Consider the following 16,561-nt stretch of genomic DNA (forward strand, 5'->3'; position numbering starts at 1 on the left):
GCGTTTACATGCACAAACATAACCGAAATAAGGTGAATAACCCAGTTAAACGGAAACCTGGTTTCTTAAAAATCCGCCTAATCGGATTATTCGTGAAGAAATCTATCTCTGTTAACCAAGCTCCTCAGAGACCAATCATAAGATTCCTCAAACAGGAATAAGGGTTCACGTGGCATTTTAGAAAGCAGGTAAATGTGAATAACAAGGTTATTGAAGAGAACTGACTCATCTAATATTTTCAGACATAACATCCAAAATGTGAACTTTGAGACTTGCACGTTCCAATTGAAACAGTAATTTCGGAAACAGTTATGTAAATCCTGCATTTCTAGAGCGTAATTAGCTCCATGAATCCCGATTTACTTTAACTTGATTTCAAGTTCTAATTCTGTATTCTGGGTCAGATGTCAGATCAATGAGGTGTGTTTGCTACACTGTAGTGAAGTGGAAAGGACTGGTCCAAACAGGATACAGTACTACCTGCCGATGTGATTCATCACGTGTTCTGGTTCAATCAGCAGCCGCCAGACTCAGACGTTAGTATCGAATAACTGTTTAGCCTTTAACGTTGATTTTATTATTAGATAATATTAAATTCAAACAAATATATACTTAAAATAAAATATTAATATTTAATCAGTTATAGTACGAAACAATAAAGAAAACTTATGACAATTAAAAATTGGTTTTCTGAAAAAAATGTCACGCGATGGAATAAAAAGTTTCCATTTTTGAATTCAGCACTCCTAAACTCCATACATGAAATAATCAAAACAATTTTCTTAATCTTTACTTGTGCAGTCAGCGCCCACGCTAATGCGTATGATGCTGAGGCAGCCTTTCAACATTCTGTGTCCTTTGCAATGATTGATATTATTAGAATACCATTAACGGGGAAAAAAGCTACATTAATAACAAAATGATAAAAGAAATGTAAACATTTATCTTTATTGCAAAAAAAAAAAACAAAAAAAAAAACAATTTCCTTTTCTAAATGAGGAATATTAGAGAAGAAAAATTACACCTGCTAATTAGATAAGTTTTCCCGTGGACTGACCTCGGGAAAAAGTGCGTTAGTGTTACCGATCGAGGTCGTTGCTCTTTGCTCTTTGTTCGACGAGTTCAATATCCTCCCAGCCGGTCTCTGTTTCCACCCGGAGGTAATTAAATGAAACACTCAGCGCTCCTGTTCAGTCCTTGACTTGTGTTGTTGTTTGGGCACTGAGGAGAGTAAAAAAAAACTATTTAACGATTTCTGGGTGTAGTGACTGGTAACGCGTAATCGTCAGAAAAGGTGAGTTAGTTCTTGGTTTTTGAAGCATAATGCCATTCTAAACGCTTTGTGTGCCTTTTTATAACTACGAAGTCTTATAACGGCGTCACCCCGCCCCTCCCGAAAATGCCTTATTGACATATGCACATTAGATGTTTTTGTTTTATTTTGCTGTTGTTTTGAAACTTAGTGATAACTTTGTTTAGCTGATTCCGTGTATACTTTAATTGTGTTGGTTATGTCTTTGATGCTTGCTTTTTCCATGTGCTTCCAACCTCCTCCTGGCATCTATCTGTCAGTGCCGCATTTTTAAAGTTTTAGTTTCTGTTAGATTTAATATCGGTTCACAACATGTCCGATTGATGCGCTATTGCAATTTTTACTTAATATTCTGTAATTGTGCATAATATAGGCAGTTTGTAATAATGTTTGCAATCAATAAATCAATTCATTCATTGTACTTGATTCAGAATCAGAAATGCTGGCCACTGTGCTCCCTGACATTCATAATCAGACATATAGTTTTATAATTTTTAAAAATTTTAATAACCTTACTTCAATAAAGTAACATTATTATATACAATAAAGCAGACTCTGTGCCTTTAATTCGGGCAGTGATATCCTTTACAAGTCTGAGATGATGACCAGTGAAGTTATCTACGTTGTGGTGTGCTGGGCTGGTAACATCACTTCAAGAGAGCCCCACCGAATCAACAAGCTAATTTAAAAGGGCAGATTCAGTTATGGGATGCACTCCGGACCTGCTGGAGGTCAGAGCAAAGAAGAGACTTAAAACAAAACTGAGTGCCATAATTAGCACTGCTGCACATCCTCTCTGTGACGCACAAACCCCGAAGACTTTCATACAGTGAATCATTCATTGGAAGTGTGTCGGGAAACTCGACTGGGGCTCCTTTATACCAACAGCAATACACATGAATCCAGCCCCACGAAGGGGTCCAGCAACTTGCAGGGAAAACTTGGGAGTTGGTGGCAGGATTGGCACTCCAGCCACCGTAAAAAAAAAAAAAGTCACACTGTTCAGTGTTGGTGCTGAGGTGTCACCCGTTGCACGGCTACACTCGGATCTCAATCCCGGGTGGTTCGTCGTGTGGCGGGTGCGGCAACGCGCTATCAGCGCATTCTCCCAATACAGTACACCTGAATAAAGTTCTCCTGGGACTGGGCCTGCCATGTCATAAGTTTGTTTTCTTACTTTGTAAATGTTTCTTCCTTTTTTAGTCATTCTGGTATGTATGCAGACCATAGTGTGTGTGTGTGTATTTATGTATTTATTTGAAGAGCTGTGAAATCCAAATTTCCTCCAAGGACAAATGAAGATCGATCGATCTATCTATTGCCTTTCACATCTCTCTCTCTCTCTCTCTCTCTCTCTCTCTCTCTCTCTCAACTTATACATTTAGAATCAATCTAGGAAAAAAATATGAGAATAAAAAAAAAAAAAGTAAATAAAGTGAAACAAAGCAGGAATTCCTTTTCATTGGTAAATTCTGTCCATTAGTTTCTGGACATAGTATTGCACTTCCTGTAATATGTTCCAATTTGCTATCCTATATTATTTTGATTTGATTGGGTTGATATGCAGGCTGAAACTGGACCGTGGTATCTTGTATGTGCTGTTTAATGTGTCACAGTTCTTGTTGAGACATTTAAAATACAGTTGAAAATGCTAGCTAATTGCTCACTATAATGTTTTTTTTTTTTAATATATCAAGTTAGGGGGCTTTGTCCCCTGCTCACTTCACTCGGCAACTCCTTTCCCTCCCTGCCAGCACTACGCGCTGTTGTGAAGAGAGGGGCTGAATGCACCCCAAGCAGATGCGGTCGCTCCTTTGAAACCCCCTCTTTAATGGTGATACAATGGGAAACAAAAGTTTTTTTTTTTTTTTTATACACCTCCTCTTTGCTCGATCAGCTGCTGGCTTGCTGCTGCTGCTGCCGTGCCGTGTGAGCTGCATCTTGTGCGGCGCTTTGAACGTTTAAAAGCCTGTACAGCACCTGTCCTTTTGTCTCACTGCCTTGTCCCCCGAGACATCCTCAAACACTATTCGATCTCTTTTCACTGTTCCATTATTTCAACGAGTAATATTTTCGATTTGTTTGCGCTAATGTGATCTTTACTCTCATTTGTTTGAGACTTTCGAATTTCTCTACTTCCATTATCTCTAACCTGCTCTGGATGTGTATCACAGGACTTGCTTCCAAAGGTTGTAAGTATGACATCACTTGACCTTCTCTCTGTCTCTCTTCAAAAGATCTCGTCTCGTTGCAGGAACAAAAGTGTTGTCTCATCCCAAGATTTTTTTTTTATGATAGAGATGTGCCTACAAATTACATCTGGACTGATGATGATGATGATTCATTTAACATGAATCACTGCATTTTTAGGCTTTCTAAAACCTGCTTTCTCCATCCTTGAAATAATTGAAAAATGAAGGTGGTGTCTTAAGCTGCAAGATATCGAAAGGCTACCTCATTCATTTATTTTGGGCAGAATTGACATTCTTAATGTGTTATTGATTGGCTTTTCAAACCATTCAGTTATTTGTAAAACACAGCAGCAAAGATCATCACTAGAGCTAAGAGATATGACCATATAACTCCTGTTCTTCAATTACTTAACCTCTTAACATGTAATTTTAAAGGCTTTTTTTATCCTTCCTTTTATACAAGTCTTAAATTGCACATTTGGCAAACATAGTTATTTTTTAGGTGCGGTCCTGCTTAAAATTGCAGTAATAAACTGTTTGTAGGAGGTAGAGCCCACAGATACAGGACCCCCAAACCCTGGAATGATCTCCCATCAGTCTTGTAATTTAAATGCGGCCGAGACTCTTCTGTATTGCTATTGAATTCATTCTGTGGTGGCAGTTGACATGCCATAGAGTGAATTGTGTTGTCAGATGAAAGGCATTTTTCTTAGCTGTCTTGATGACATTTTCAAAAAACTGCTCGGTAGACTCAACACTTAAACATATACAGAATTATTTTATGTATGTACTGTATGTATTATTTCTTTATATGCATTGTATGATGTTTATGTTTCAATGTTTTTGTGTTTTTTAGTGAATGTCTTTTAACCATTTAATGTTCATATTTAATAGTGTAATCAGCTCCGAAGTTAATACTTGAGTAGAGTGGACCTTTGACTTATGAACTCCATTCGTTTGCGAGGGCTCGTTGTAACTCAAGTTGGTTGTAAGTCAAGACTATTTTTCCCATAAGAAATAATGGAAATACCCATAATGCGTTTTGAACCTCCCACAGCAACACTTACTTAACCTTTTCATAATAAAAAAGGGTTGTATAATGTGCATAATTTACCAAAAACACCAATAATTTTTCTAATGTACTAACCAAAAAGTTATAAAAAGTGCCTAGCCTACCAGAAACAACAATTTCATACTGTACTCACCATTTAAGTTGACATCTTTGGCTTGCAGGAAGGGAGGAGGAGGAGAATGAAATGGAAGGTGGTTATTGTTTGGAAGGAGCTTCCTTATACAAATCTTTTCTTTGTGGATTTCGACATGCTGTACATATTAGCGAGATCAGTCACATGAACGCCGCTCTCTTATTTCTGCACAATTTCCTTCTTCATTTCGATTCTGATTGCTTTCTTTACCTTCGTTACCTTCTCTTCCTTCCTTAGCAGTTATCGAAATTAAATGATATAAATCACTGCACTGACTGAAATTAGTCCACAAACACACATATCTGGGCTCCGCCTGATGCTTACGAATGCTCTTGGCTGTTTGTTTACAATCGTACAAGCAGATACATGTGATTGATTCGGGTCGTAACGCAAGACGGTCATAATTCAAAACAAAAATTTAGGTCATAAACCAAGTTGTTTGCATGTCAGGCCGGTCGTATATCGAGAGTCAACTGTATTTCAAATGATGGTGTATGTTGATGAATTTAGAAGCCATGCTGTATTATACTTTCCCCTCCGTGATACCCCTTATGTTCTTTTTAGCCATTTACACTATTTCTACTGAAACTCTTAAGAACTTGTCTCTGTAACTGATGGAGGAATATGTATTTTGATCTTGTAGGAACTTCTGGATTAAATGGGTATGTTGTCTGCTTCCAGCTGTGGTTGCCCCTCTCTGCCTCAGATTTTGTGGTTAAAAGCACTGAAAGAATGCAGAAAAATTCAAGACCTCTTCTCTGCATCCCCAAAGTTGTCTTGTAATCGTCTTCGGTTGAAGCTTGCACAAAACGTTCCTCGGAGATACCTGCATCTTTCTAAACCTTTGCCCAGTGGCTTTTCTCCACGTTTGGACGCATTTCCACTTATTAAAGAGTCTCTTCATCCAGTTCATAGGCATGTGTATGAAGTGAACTTCCGAAACAATGTACTGTGCCACCAAAGGTATGTTTCCACATTTTATCAGAGTCGATGGTAAAATTCTGTCCTTTTATTTTTGTGTTCCATTATACCCTACAAGGGAAGGGGTGGTAAATGTCAAAGCTTTTCATTCTACACACTCTCTTCTACATATGGGATTCCCTCCCCAGATAGGGTGCCAATGCTTCATAGGGTCACACGTGCACTCACTCTCACTTAGCCAGTTTGGAATTTCCAGTCAACATAATGGGCACTATGTTAGAGATGTGGGAGAAACCGGAGTACCCGGAGGAAAACCCAGGCAGAAATTAGTATAATTTAGGCCAGTCTATTTTTGCTTCTGATACATTCTTTGCTGATCTATTACGGGTTTTTGGAAGGCTTTAATCTTGGGGATTATAAATCCATGAGTACTTTGTTAACTTTTCTTAGTGTTATGTTTACTCCTCTGCAGTGGGTTGGCACCCTGCCCAGGATTGGTTCCTGCCTTGTGCCCTGTGTTGGCTGGGATTGGCTCCAGCAGACCCCCGTGACCCTGTGTTCGGATTCAGCGGGTTGGAAAATGGATGGATGGATGTTTACTCCTGAACGTTACATTTTTTTCTTATTTAAACAAAAAAATCTATTACATGTAACAGAAGCAAGTAAAATATCAAAATGTCAACTTAAATACAGTAGGAAAGGTATGTCAGTGGCCACAGCTATACTGATAGTACTGATGGTAGATTTCATACACGACCTTCATATGATACGTTTTGATACGGTCATCAACCCCCAACCCAATGTCGCAAATGTTTCTTTGCACCCTTTCTTATAACATTTTTTTCTTTTGCTTGGGCATGTAAGGGGAGAATATCAGCATCTGATCCGCACGATATACAACAGTGCAAGGTGCAGTGACTTCCACATTTCCCCTGATACGGACAATGACAGTGCTGCGTTATGAACAGTGCTTGGGGCTCTAATGCAGGGGTCTCCAATTTTTCCCCTGAGAGCTACTTTTACAAAATGAAAATGGCTGAGAGCTACTCATGCTTTCTGTTTATTCTCATAAATAAACTTGTTTTGCCTCAACATTTACAAAATGTGTCCACAACTCACATTTTGCATTAAAACATCACAAAAAAATATTTAGTTCACCTGCAAGTGCATTTTGTACGTCTGTATGCATTTTGTAGTGTATCTCACACTATTGAATTAAAACATGAATTTTGTCTAAACAAAACAATGCAATTCCAAATACACAGATATGGAACAAAATGACAAATGAATAAATCATGTCACTGTGTCACTTTATTCACACGTCCAGTTGCACGTCTGATGTGTTTTTTAGTTAGTCAGATGGCTGGCACTGCATGGAGTCAACAAGAGACGCAGGTGTCTGGTGGAGTGGAGCCACTTAGGTTCACTCTTATGGAGTCATTTAAATGTTCATCTGTCAGTCTTGTTGTGAACTTTGATTTCATGACCTTCATGTCAGACTCACAGGGTTATAGAGACCCAAACAAAGCAGACCTTTTCAGATTCTTATAGTTCTCAGGCTCTACTAAGCTCCAGAAATGATGAGAATGCCGTTGAGACTTTAACTGCACATTATTTTGAATATTTACTAATATATAACATATAAAATCCAATGTATGTCTGCCCGCTTTTCACGAGAGAACTACTTAACAGATTTAGATCGGGTTTTTTCTATAATTTGCTTGAACATTCCGATTGATTTTGCGACTTCTCTCATTTCACTATGTATCATAGTTCGCTTGCGATACCGATTTTTATTTGTGCAAATCCGAGAAACACGCAGCGGGACGAGGGGAGGGGCCTTCCCCACACAGTCGCCAGCTTTGGGGCGTGGTCCTTAACTCCGCTTAGCTAGCGAACGAGAGAACAATTGAATTCAACTTTGTTTGATATTTAAAATAAAGTGTTACTTAGGTCTTGATGAGTTTAAAAGGATGGTGATATGATTTTTTTTAAAATGGTCTCCCACCCCTAATTTGACTAACTTAGTTTTCAAATGTATGTAGGATTCATGAATCCTTTGGCAAGCTACTTGGAAAGGGGTTGCGAGCTACCAGTAGCACGTGAGCGACGTGTTGGAGACCCCTTGCACTCCAGCAAATCTTCAGGCAACCAAATTCACCAGGCATATCCTGGTGGATCGATCATACAGTGTCGTATGCATCGGTTTTACTTTTCGGTATTCACTGTCAGTGTCTAATAGCCAAATCTCATTGTCATCACTATGGCTCAATTCAGCTAAATGTTCAGTTTCAGGTTTTTTTCTAAAACTGTCTTTTCAGCTTCTCTTTTACATACCATTGTTTTTTGGTTGAAGACTCTGCCCCATTCCTGACTGTTGACGAGTTACTTTAAAGTGACAAAAGACATAGATGTTTTCATTTTTTTGTTTTGAATCATAATGTTTTTATCCACTGGATGGTAGCAGATTACTTTCCTTTGTTATTTGGGCTTAACGCTCTACATGGAAATATAACCGCTAAATCCCATAGATGCATTTCTTATCATCCGTATTTACAGAGAATTCAGACTCAGAGACTCTTGCCATTAATACCAAGCATTTTAAAACTTAAAAATAAACAACAAAAGAATGTTCACTAGTTTATAACCAAGTGTGGGACATCACCATTTTGTAGTCTCTGCATTTTATGAAACTGTTGTTAAGGGCTGCCTAACAGCATGCACTTGGTAGCACATCATGGGTGCTTGGCTTTATAAGCCTGTAGAGCATTTGGATCAGCATCCGAGATCCCGGATCTTACAGTGAAATAACTTCTTTTTGATGACTTAGGGGGGGGGAACACCTTTTGATTCTATTTGATTCCCAGCAATTCTTGTTTCAAATTCTGTAACAATATTGTATCTAGAATTTATTTCTGGGGTTCAATTCTAGATATTGGCGACCACTCATCTTCAGGTTATAGTACACTTTGTGAGTCTAGATTTTTGTACAGCTTGCCTTCAGGTTGTCAGTTTCTGATCATTGTCATTTTGACATTAATTACGCTTTTACACTTTGGTTTTAAGTGTGGCTTCTCTTGTTTACGTGTTCATCTCTGGAAACACTTCAGTCTTGGCTTTCCAACTATTTTGTGCCTTCTGGTTCATGACTTCTAGTATTTCATTTCTCATCTTTGGCTATGATAATAGAGTCTTGGTTTTGGCAGAAACACATTTTCTAGTTGATGACTCCTAGGCAATCCTTTTTTCAACTTGGTTTACAGTTAAGCTTTTTAATTTTTGACAGTTTCTTCAGTTTTAGACTTTAACTCCCTTTACAGTTTCTTGGACACATGTGCTTCTCTTGGTCTGGTTAACACCATTCTCATAGTTGCTCACTTTCTGTTTTGCCAGCATTAAAATGGAAATGAAAAACGCAGATGGACTTTGTGCTGTAGTCCAGCAGACTACCCTGGACATTGAGACCAGCACAACAGAAACAAGGAGAACTTCTGAACTTCACATTAGTAATCGGTGGCAGGGTTTTAACCTAGGACACCTGATCCATTAGGTGGCAGTCCTACCCACTGTCATTCATAAATTGTCTCATCCTACCTGCCTAAATATTGTTAATGTTTGGGTTCACCTCTTATCATTTGATGGTCATAACAAATTTTAGAAGAGCATTTGTAGGGGGGAGAACCAGGCAGTGCTTTATTCATTACTAATGGGGATTTTTTTTATTTATTTATCTTGTGCATCAGGTATAGGGAATACATGGAAAATGTCCAAAGGGGTGGAGGAGAAAATGCAATCTTACGACATACAGAAAGGAATAAGAAGCTGCTGGTACGGGAGAGGCTACGGCTCCTTTTTGATGATGAGGACTATCTGGAACTTTCACCACTTGCTGGCTTAAACCTGCCGTATGGAGACATTCCCCGTGCGGGATGTTTCACTGGTAAGCACATGCGTTCAGTGGCTACTTTAGGTGTTCCTGTCTAATCAGTTGACCTCCTTTTAACTTCACCATGAATTCTTGGTGGAATGAGTTAAGCAACACGTAGGAAATGTTACTTGTGTATTCTAATCCATGCCAGCTCAATACCATTCTACTGATTGATTGATTTATTTATTTCCCCTCTTCCTCAGTGACACTTTAATGCAGCAAAACTCCCATTTCACCTCATGTGTCTTAAACAACTATTATCATACACTGATAATTTCTGTATTATCTATATCTATTATTTATTTATTATATTGCATATTATTTATGTATCTAGATTGCAAAACCCATACATTGCATCAATGTTCATATTGCTTACTACACGTCAATATTGCTGCTACTTCTTTGTCTTGTCATTGCACAATGTCTTGTTTGTGTTTTAATTTTAAATTTGAATTTTAATACTATTTTTAATTGTATTATTTGTACTTCATGTTGTTACACTGTGGACCTTGAGCTTCGCAATTTCGTCTATCTGTATACTTGTATATGGTTGAGATGACAATAAAGTTCACTTTTTTTTTACTTTTGATCTGGTGACTGTGGTATAGCGGGTCCACAGCTCACTGAGTAAAGGCCATTTTTAAATAAATAATCGACGCGCTCGCGGCTTGGCAAGGAGTCGTTGGGCCATAGCGAGCCGCGGGGCGATCCATAGGGTGTGGGCGTTTCTCACCTAGTGCACAGGTGAGGAACTGCCCACATTCGTGATTGTCCCGTGGCTAATGCTGCTGTGGCCCTCGTCATTTTAAAAGAAGCGCGAGTCGGTTGTTGGGGGATTGAGAAAGGAACGAGAGAGAGGAGAGAGAAGGAAACGGAGGTTGGAAGCAGGAAGGAGAGAAAGGAGAAAGAGCGCGAGCAAATCGGTGCAGCAGGAAGGAGGCGAGCAAAAGCTGAAGGCTGCCTGGGTGTTTGGCCAACACCTGGGAGAAGTGGTTGTGGTCACGCTCGCAGAAGTTTGTTGCAGGGTGGGAGTGACCGGGAAGGTGCAGGACTCTCCGCAGTCGGGACTTGGGACGCAGTGTCCCTAATGTGAGAGCCTCGGCCATTATGGGATTCCCAAGTCACTGTCGGGTGGGAGCCGACCGGAGCCAAGGATCGGGAAGGCGACTGGCAGTAGCAGAGGCATAGAGAAGGTCAGCTGCAGAGTGAGCGTCTCCCTTGTTGCGTGGCCCTGATGGGTGAAGCAAGAGGGACGCTAGTTTTAAAAGAAGGCACCGGGTTTGTTCTTGTTGTTTTTAAAGACTGCTTCCTTAAACATTTTACCTCTCGTTTTAAAGGATTGTTTTTTCTATATTTTTAACCTCCACATGTTTTATTGGATTATTTATTTATTGACTTTTTGAATGAACTGCACTTTATTTATGTGAACACCTGTTTTGATGGACAGTTTTAAATAAAAGCACTGTTGCACTTTCAACCATCCCCTTGCTTAGATGTTTATTGCCTTCACTGACTAGCTCACTCGGTTACGTTATCGATGGTGTTGGGTTCAAGTGCTTCCAAAAATCAGATGGGAGTGTGGAGCCAGAACCTACATCATCACAGTGACTGTACAGCATACTTACCAACTGAAATCAAAAGCTGAAATTTGTCAAAGCTGAAATTGCAATTTGTCAGACAAGGCAACATATTTCCAATGTTCAGATATCCAGTTTTGATGAACACATTCCCACACTAGCTCAATTTTGTGGTCTTTGTAGACCGTAGTAGAACCCAGTGTGGTCTTGTGCTGCTGTGGCCCATTTTTGTCACAGTCTAATGCCTTGTGCATTCAGATATGGCCTTCTATAAAGATCTGTGAATTGAGTGTTTCTGCTATCTGAGAAAGGAAAGAGCTGAAGTTAATATCTAGAGAACTGTTATGTGCTGGATTTTTTTATGTTTATTACACCATTCATTCCCAGTAAACTCTCTTGAGACTAATTTATCAAAGTCCCAGCAAGACAATAGTTTGAAACATTAGAATCCACATATTAGGCACTGACAAACATAACACAACCCAAGTCTCTGAGATCATACATCTTGGACATTCTAATATTTTGGTTGAATTGTGGCTAGGAATCTGTGCTGGAATCTGAGAGGTTGCTGGTTCAAGTCCTGCTACGGGCAGAAGGGTTCCTACTCTGCTGGGCCCTTGAGCAAGGCCTTTAACCTGAAAATTGTTTCTTTCATTTGAAACCATCCGTCTAAAGTAACCATTATCTTCTTTCCTCTGTTTTACTTTGTTGGCTATGTGTTCCACCGTTGAATAGACTCTTACTAATCCACAGTGGTGCACAAACACATTATACAGGATCACTGTATAATGGCTGACCCTCCTTTCTAATTTCCAAAGGTCACATAAAGAGACGGTTTCCCCTCCAGGATTAATAAAGTTAATCAAAATCCAAAAAAAAAAAAAAAACAACAAATAAACTTATTGACCACACCAGCATGCTACATGTATTTAGTTGAAACCAAATAATTAGCTGTTTTTAGGAGAGGGCTGTTAATAGGTAAGCCTGCTTATTAATTCAAAGTGTAGAAAAAAATACTTTTTAGTTTCGAAGTTGAAGTGTGTACTCGGGTTTTCTTACATTCATATTCATGACTTATTTAGTCCTCTGTATGGTAAGAAGTTCTTAAACTTTGTTATAGCATCAGTGGCTGAATCACAAGCAGTAGCACAGGAAAATCCCCAATTTAATTTTTCTATAGGTTTATGTTATCCCTTCTGGTGCTGATATAGAAAAACATGTTTACAATTTTATACACTTCTTTCTGTGCTTGCTCTGTCCTGGATTTGATGTTAATCTGAATCCTGCCCTACAAGTAGGCCATCCAACCTGCAGGGAAAAACCTGGGGGTTAGTGGCAGAATTGGCATTCCAGCTGCCATAAAAAAGCTCACTCTGTTCTATTCCATCTGAACTAGCGTGGTGTTGAGGTGTCGCTCATCGCATGACCGCACTTGGGTCCTAATCTGGGATTTGGGGGTGGTTTGTCATACGGTGGGTGCAGCAACATGCTATATTAGTGCATGCTTCTAACCCTTCTCTCTCTGTCTCTCTCGTCTCTGCCAAAATGGTTAGTGACATTTAGGGAATTTCAAAATACTCAATCAAATTGGCTTCCTAGAAGAGCGGGCAATTATTCTTGAAGTGCATGTAATGTTTAAAATGCAAAAAAAAAAAAAAAAGTAGTGCTCTTAATAATAATAATTGCAATTCTTTACATTGATTTAACACTTTTCTCACTACTCGAAGCACTCTCCACACAGGGAGGACCCAAGACACGAATCCATGATCTTTTAACTGCAAGGCGGCAGCACTACCATGGCTCCACCTGCCTGTTTGTGAAATACTGTCTGGTATATGGAGGCTTAAGTGTCGTGGAAGCAATCACTTAGTTGAAGTGCCACTGGTCCTTTACATCATATATTTTAAAGTAACGTACCCTCCTCCTAAATGTCTGGATAGGTGAAAGGAGTGCATTTCTTTGCAGGAAGCCTATCTTCCCTTTTCTCCTTTTTGTTATTATATTGCTCTGGGCTCCAAAGATGAATCACTGATGTACAGGTGTGCCAGTGCTGCATTCACAACCAGTTGATGAATTGAAATCGATATCCTATTCAGTGATTAAGATCTCTGCTACAATGGAAACAAGCAAACAATGAAGTGCCACACCAAAGATTGGAAGATTCTGACCTGAGTAAAGCTCATCGCCAGGAAAAGGCTGAACTGTGCTCTGGTGAAACTTGGATTAGATAATGTTAACGTGTATCTTGTCAGTCATTCTGGTACTGCAGTTGTTTACCTTACAACATCTCTATGTTGCCATTTAATGAAAAATGTGCATTTTTACTGACTTACTAATTGTTGCCTTTCTATTGTTTTTTCTTAGGCATCGGTAAGATCCATGGCCTGTGGTGCATGGTTGTTGCAAATGATGCTACTGTGAAAGGTGGTACGGCTTTTCCTATTACTGTAAAAAAGCAATTGAGATGTCAAGAGATTGCCATTCAGAACCACCTACCTTGTGTATATGTGGTAGATAGTGGAGGAGCATTTCTACCACTTCAGGTAAGTAATTCTGGGAAATTACAAGCTTGCACAAAACAGATATTTGGTGTGTAGTTTTTGACTAAATTGCAAGATTAGCCAAACCCAATAATAATGTTTTATTAAGTTTTTGGCTTGAATATTCAGTATTAATTTAATATTTAACCTACAGTATTAGAGCTACTTTCTAATGCTCACATTACTATTGCTGTCCCCACCACTTTTTTATTATGGGGAAACGATTTTTTTTTTTTTTTTCCCCCTCTGAATATACAGTTAGGTCCATAAATATTTGGACAGAGATAACATTTTTCTAATTTTGGTTCTGTATATTACCACAATGAATTTTAAACGAAACAACTCAGATGCAGTTGAAGTGCAGACTTTCAGCTTTAATTCAGTTGGTTGAACAAAACGATTGCATAAAAATGTGAGGCAACTAAAGTATTTTTTTAACACAACCCCTTCATTTCAGGGGCTCAAAAGTAATTGGACAATTGACTCAAAGGCTATTTCATGGGCAAGTCTGTCGTTATGTCATTATCAATTAAGCAGATAAAAGGCCTGGAGTTGATTTGAGGTGTGGTGCTTGTATGTGGAAGATTTTGCTCTGAACAGACAACATGCGGTCAAAGGAGCTCTCCATGCAGATGAAAGAAGCCATCCTTAAGCTGCGAAAACAGAAAAAAAACATCTAAGAAATTGCTACAATATTACGAGTGGCAAAATCTACAGTTTGGTACATCCTGAGAAAGAAAGCAAGCACTGGTGAACTCGGCAACGCAAAAAGACCTGGACGTCCACGGAAGACAACAGTGGTGGATGATCGCAGAATCATTCCCATGATGAAGAGAAACCCCTTCACAACAGCCAACCAAGTGAACAACACTCTCCTGGGGGTCGGCGTATCGATATCCAAGTCTACCATAAAGAGAAGACTGCATGAAAGGAAATACAGAGGGTGCACTGCAAGGTGTCAGCCACTCATAAGCCTCAAGAACAGAAAGGCTAGATTGGACTTTGCTAAACATTCTTTGGACAGATGAAACCGAGATCAACCTCTACCAGAATGATGGCAAGAAGAAAGTATGGAGAAGGCGTGGAACAGCTCATTATTCAAAGCGTACCACATCATCTGTAAAACACGGTGGAGTCGGGCAGTGTGATGGCTTGGGCGTGCATGGCTGCCAGTGGCACTGGGACTCCAGTGTTTATTGATGATGTGACACAGGACAGAAGCAGCCGAATGAATTCTGAGATGTTCAGAGACGTACTGTCTGCTCAAATCCAGCTAAATAACGTCAAATTGATTGGGCGGCTGGCGTTTCATGATACAGATGGACAATGACCCAAAACATACAGCCAAGGCAACCCAGGAGTTTATTAAAGCAAAGAAGTGGAAAATTCTTGAATGGCCAAGCCAGTCACCTGATCTTAACCCAACTGAGCAGGCATTTCACTTGTTGAAGACTAAACTTCGGATAGAAAGGCCCACAAACAAACCGCAACTGAAAGTAAAGGCCTGGCAGAGCATTAAAAAGGAGGAAACCCAGCATCTGGTGATGTCCAGGAGTTCAAGACTTCAGGCTGGCATTGCCAGCAAAGGGTTTTCAACCAAGTATTAGAAATGGACATTTTATTTCCAGTTATTTAATTTGTCCAATTACTTTTGAGCCCCTGATATAAAGGGATTGTGTTAAAAAAATACTTTAGTTCCCTCATATTTTTATGCAATCATTTTGTTCACCCCACTGAATTAAAGCTGAAAGTCTGCACTTCAACTGCATCTGAGTTGTTTCATTTAAAATTAATTGTGGTAATGTACAGAACCAAAATTAGAAAAAAGTTGTCTCTGTCCAAATATTTATGGATCTAACTGTAGGTAAATAAGCTGTAATTTTATAGTCGTGATGTGTCTGACCATAAAAACGAGGATAATGTATTGTTTTAATGTCATTTGTAGAAGCTTTGTATCCCACGTTTTGTGGATTTATGTAAAGGTTCATGCAAAATTCAATGTATTTTATTATCAAGGTTATGTCAATATGTTAGTATCTTTTTGATTGTTTTTTTTGTGTACACCACTGTTTAGTGATTCTTTTGCATATCAGTGGTCATGTTTATGCTGACAGAATCTGCTGCTAATCTTGAGAGAATTTAGTAAGGCGAGTGAATATGAATTTGGCTGTCACATATAGCATTTGATGATAGAGGGAGCAATTGTCTCATTTTTACATACATAACTACAAAGCTTTTTTGTTCTTTTGTTGGTGAAGTAATCTCACAAGAACATTTAATTGGCAGTGTAATATCTTGTATTTCACAGAGAGTATTGACTGTCCCTGAACTGTTTGTGCACCACTGTGGATCAGTAACAGTCTATACAATGGTGGAACAAAGAGCCAACAAAGTAAAACAGAGGGAAGAAGATTATGGTTACTTTTAGATGGATGGTTTCAAATGAAAGAAGCTTATGGCTGTTGTCAATTTAAAGTTATCTTGTGATGCCATGATTAGAGCAGTTAATCCAAAGGTCACTAATTGATACATAGTAAGAATTTTTTTGAGACATGTCATTCAAACATCCATCCTATTTTCCAACCCGCTGAATCCGAACACAGGGTCAATTGGGGAAGGGCTCGGGGGGATGGGGGTGGTCTGCTGGAGCCAATCCCAGCAACATTGGGCACAAGGCAGGAACCAATCCCGGGCAGGGTGCCAACCCACTGCAGGACACACAAAAACACACCCACACATCAAGCACACACTAGGGCCAATTTAGAATCACCAATCCACCTAACCTGCATGTCATTGGATGGTGGGAGGAAACTGGAGTGCCCAGCGGAAACCCACGCAGACACGGGGAGAACATGCAAACTCCATGCAGGGAGGACCTGGGAAGTG

General features: G+C 39.3%; 1 protein-coding gene across 2 annotated transcripts in view; it reads left to right on the forward strand.

Annotated features, from left to right (window-relative positions):
• Nucleotides 1-1,175: 1,175 nt before the first annotated feature.
• The window catches only part of si:ch211-198n5.11 (methylcrotonoyl-coenzyme A carboxylase 2), a 52,601-nt gene continuing 37,215 nt past the window's right edge, over nucleotides 1,176-16,561 (forward strand). Inside the window, exons 1-4 of one of the 2 annotated variants that reach the window (XM_039767813.1) lie at nucleotides 1,176-1,294; nucleotides 5,353-5,672; nucleotides 9,374-9,570; nucleotides 13,500-13,678. In XM_039767813.1, the coding sequence (XP_039623747.1) occupies nucleotides 5,368-5,672; nucleotides 9,374-9,570; nucleotides 13,500-13,678 (681 nt within the window). In that variant the 5' untranslated portion in view covers nucleotides 1,176-1,294; nucleotides 5,353-5,367. The remainder of the gene's footprint in view (nucleotides 1,295-5,352; nucleotides 5,673-9,373; nucleotides 9,571-13,499; nucleotides 13,679-16,561) is intronic. The other variant, XM_039767814.1, reaches the window with a different exon arrangement.

This window comes from Polypterus senegalus, chromosome 10 (genome assembly GCF_016835505.1).
Source record: "Polypterus senegalus isolate Bchr_013 chromosome 10, ASM1683550v1, whole genome shotgun sequence".
Classification (NCBI taxonomy): Eukaryota; Metazoa; Chordata; class Cladistia; order Polypteriformes; family Polypteridae; genus Polypterus; species Polypterus senegalus.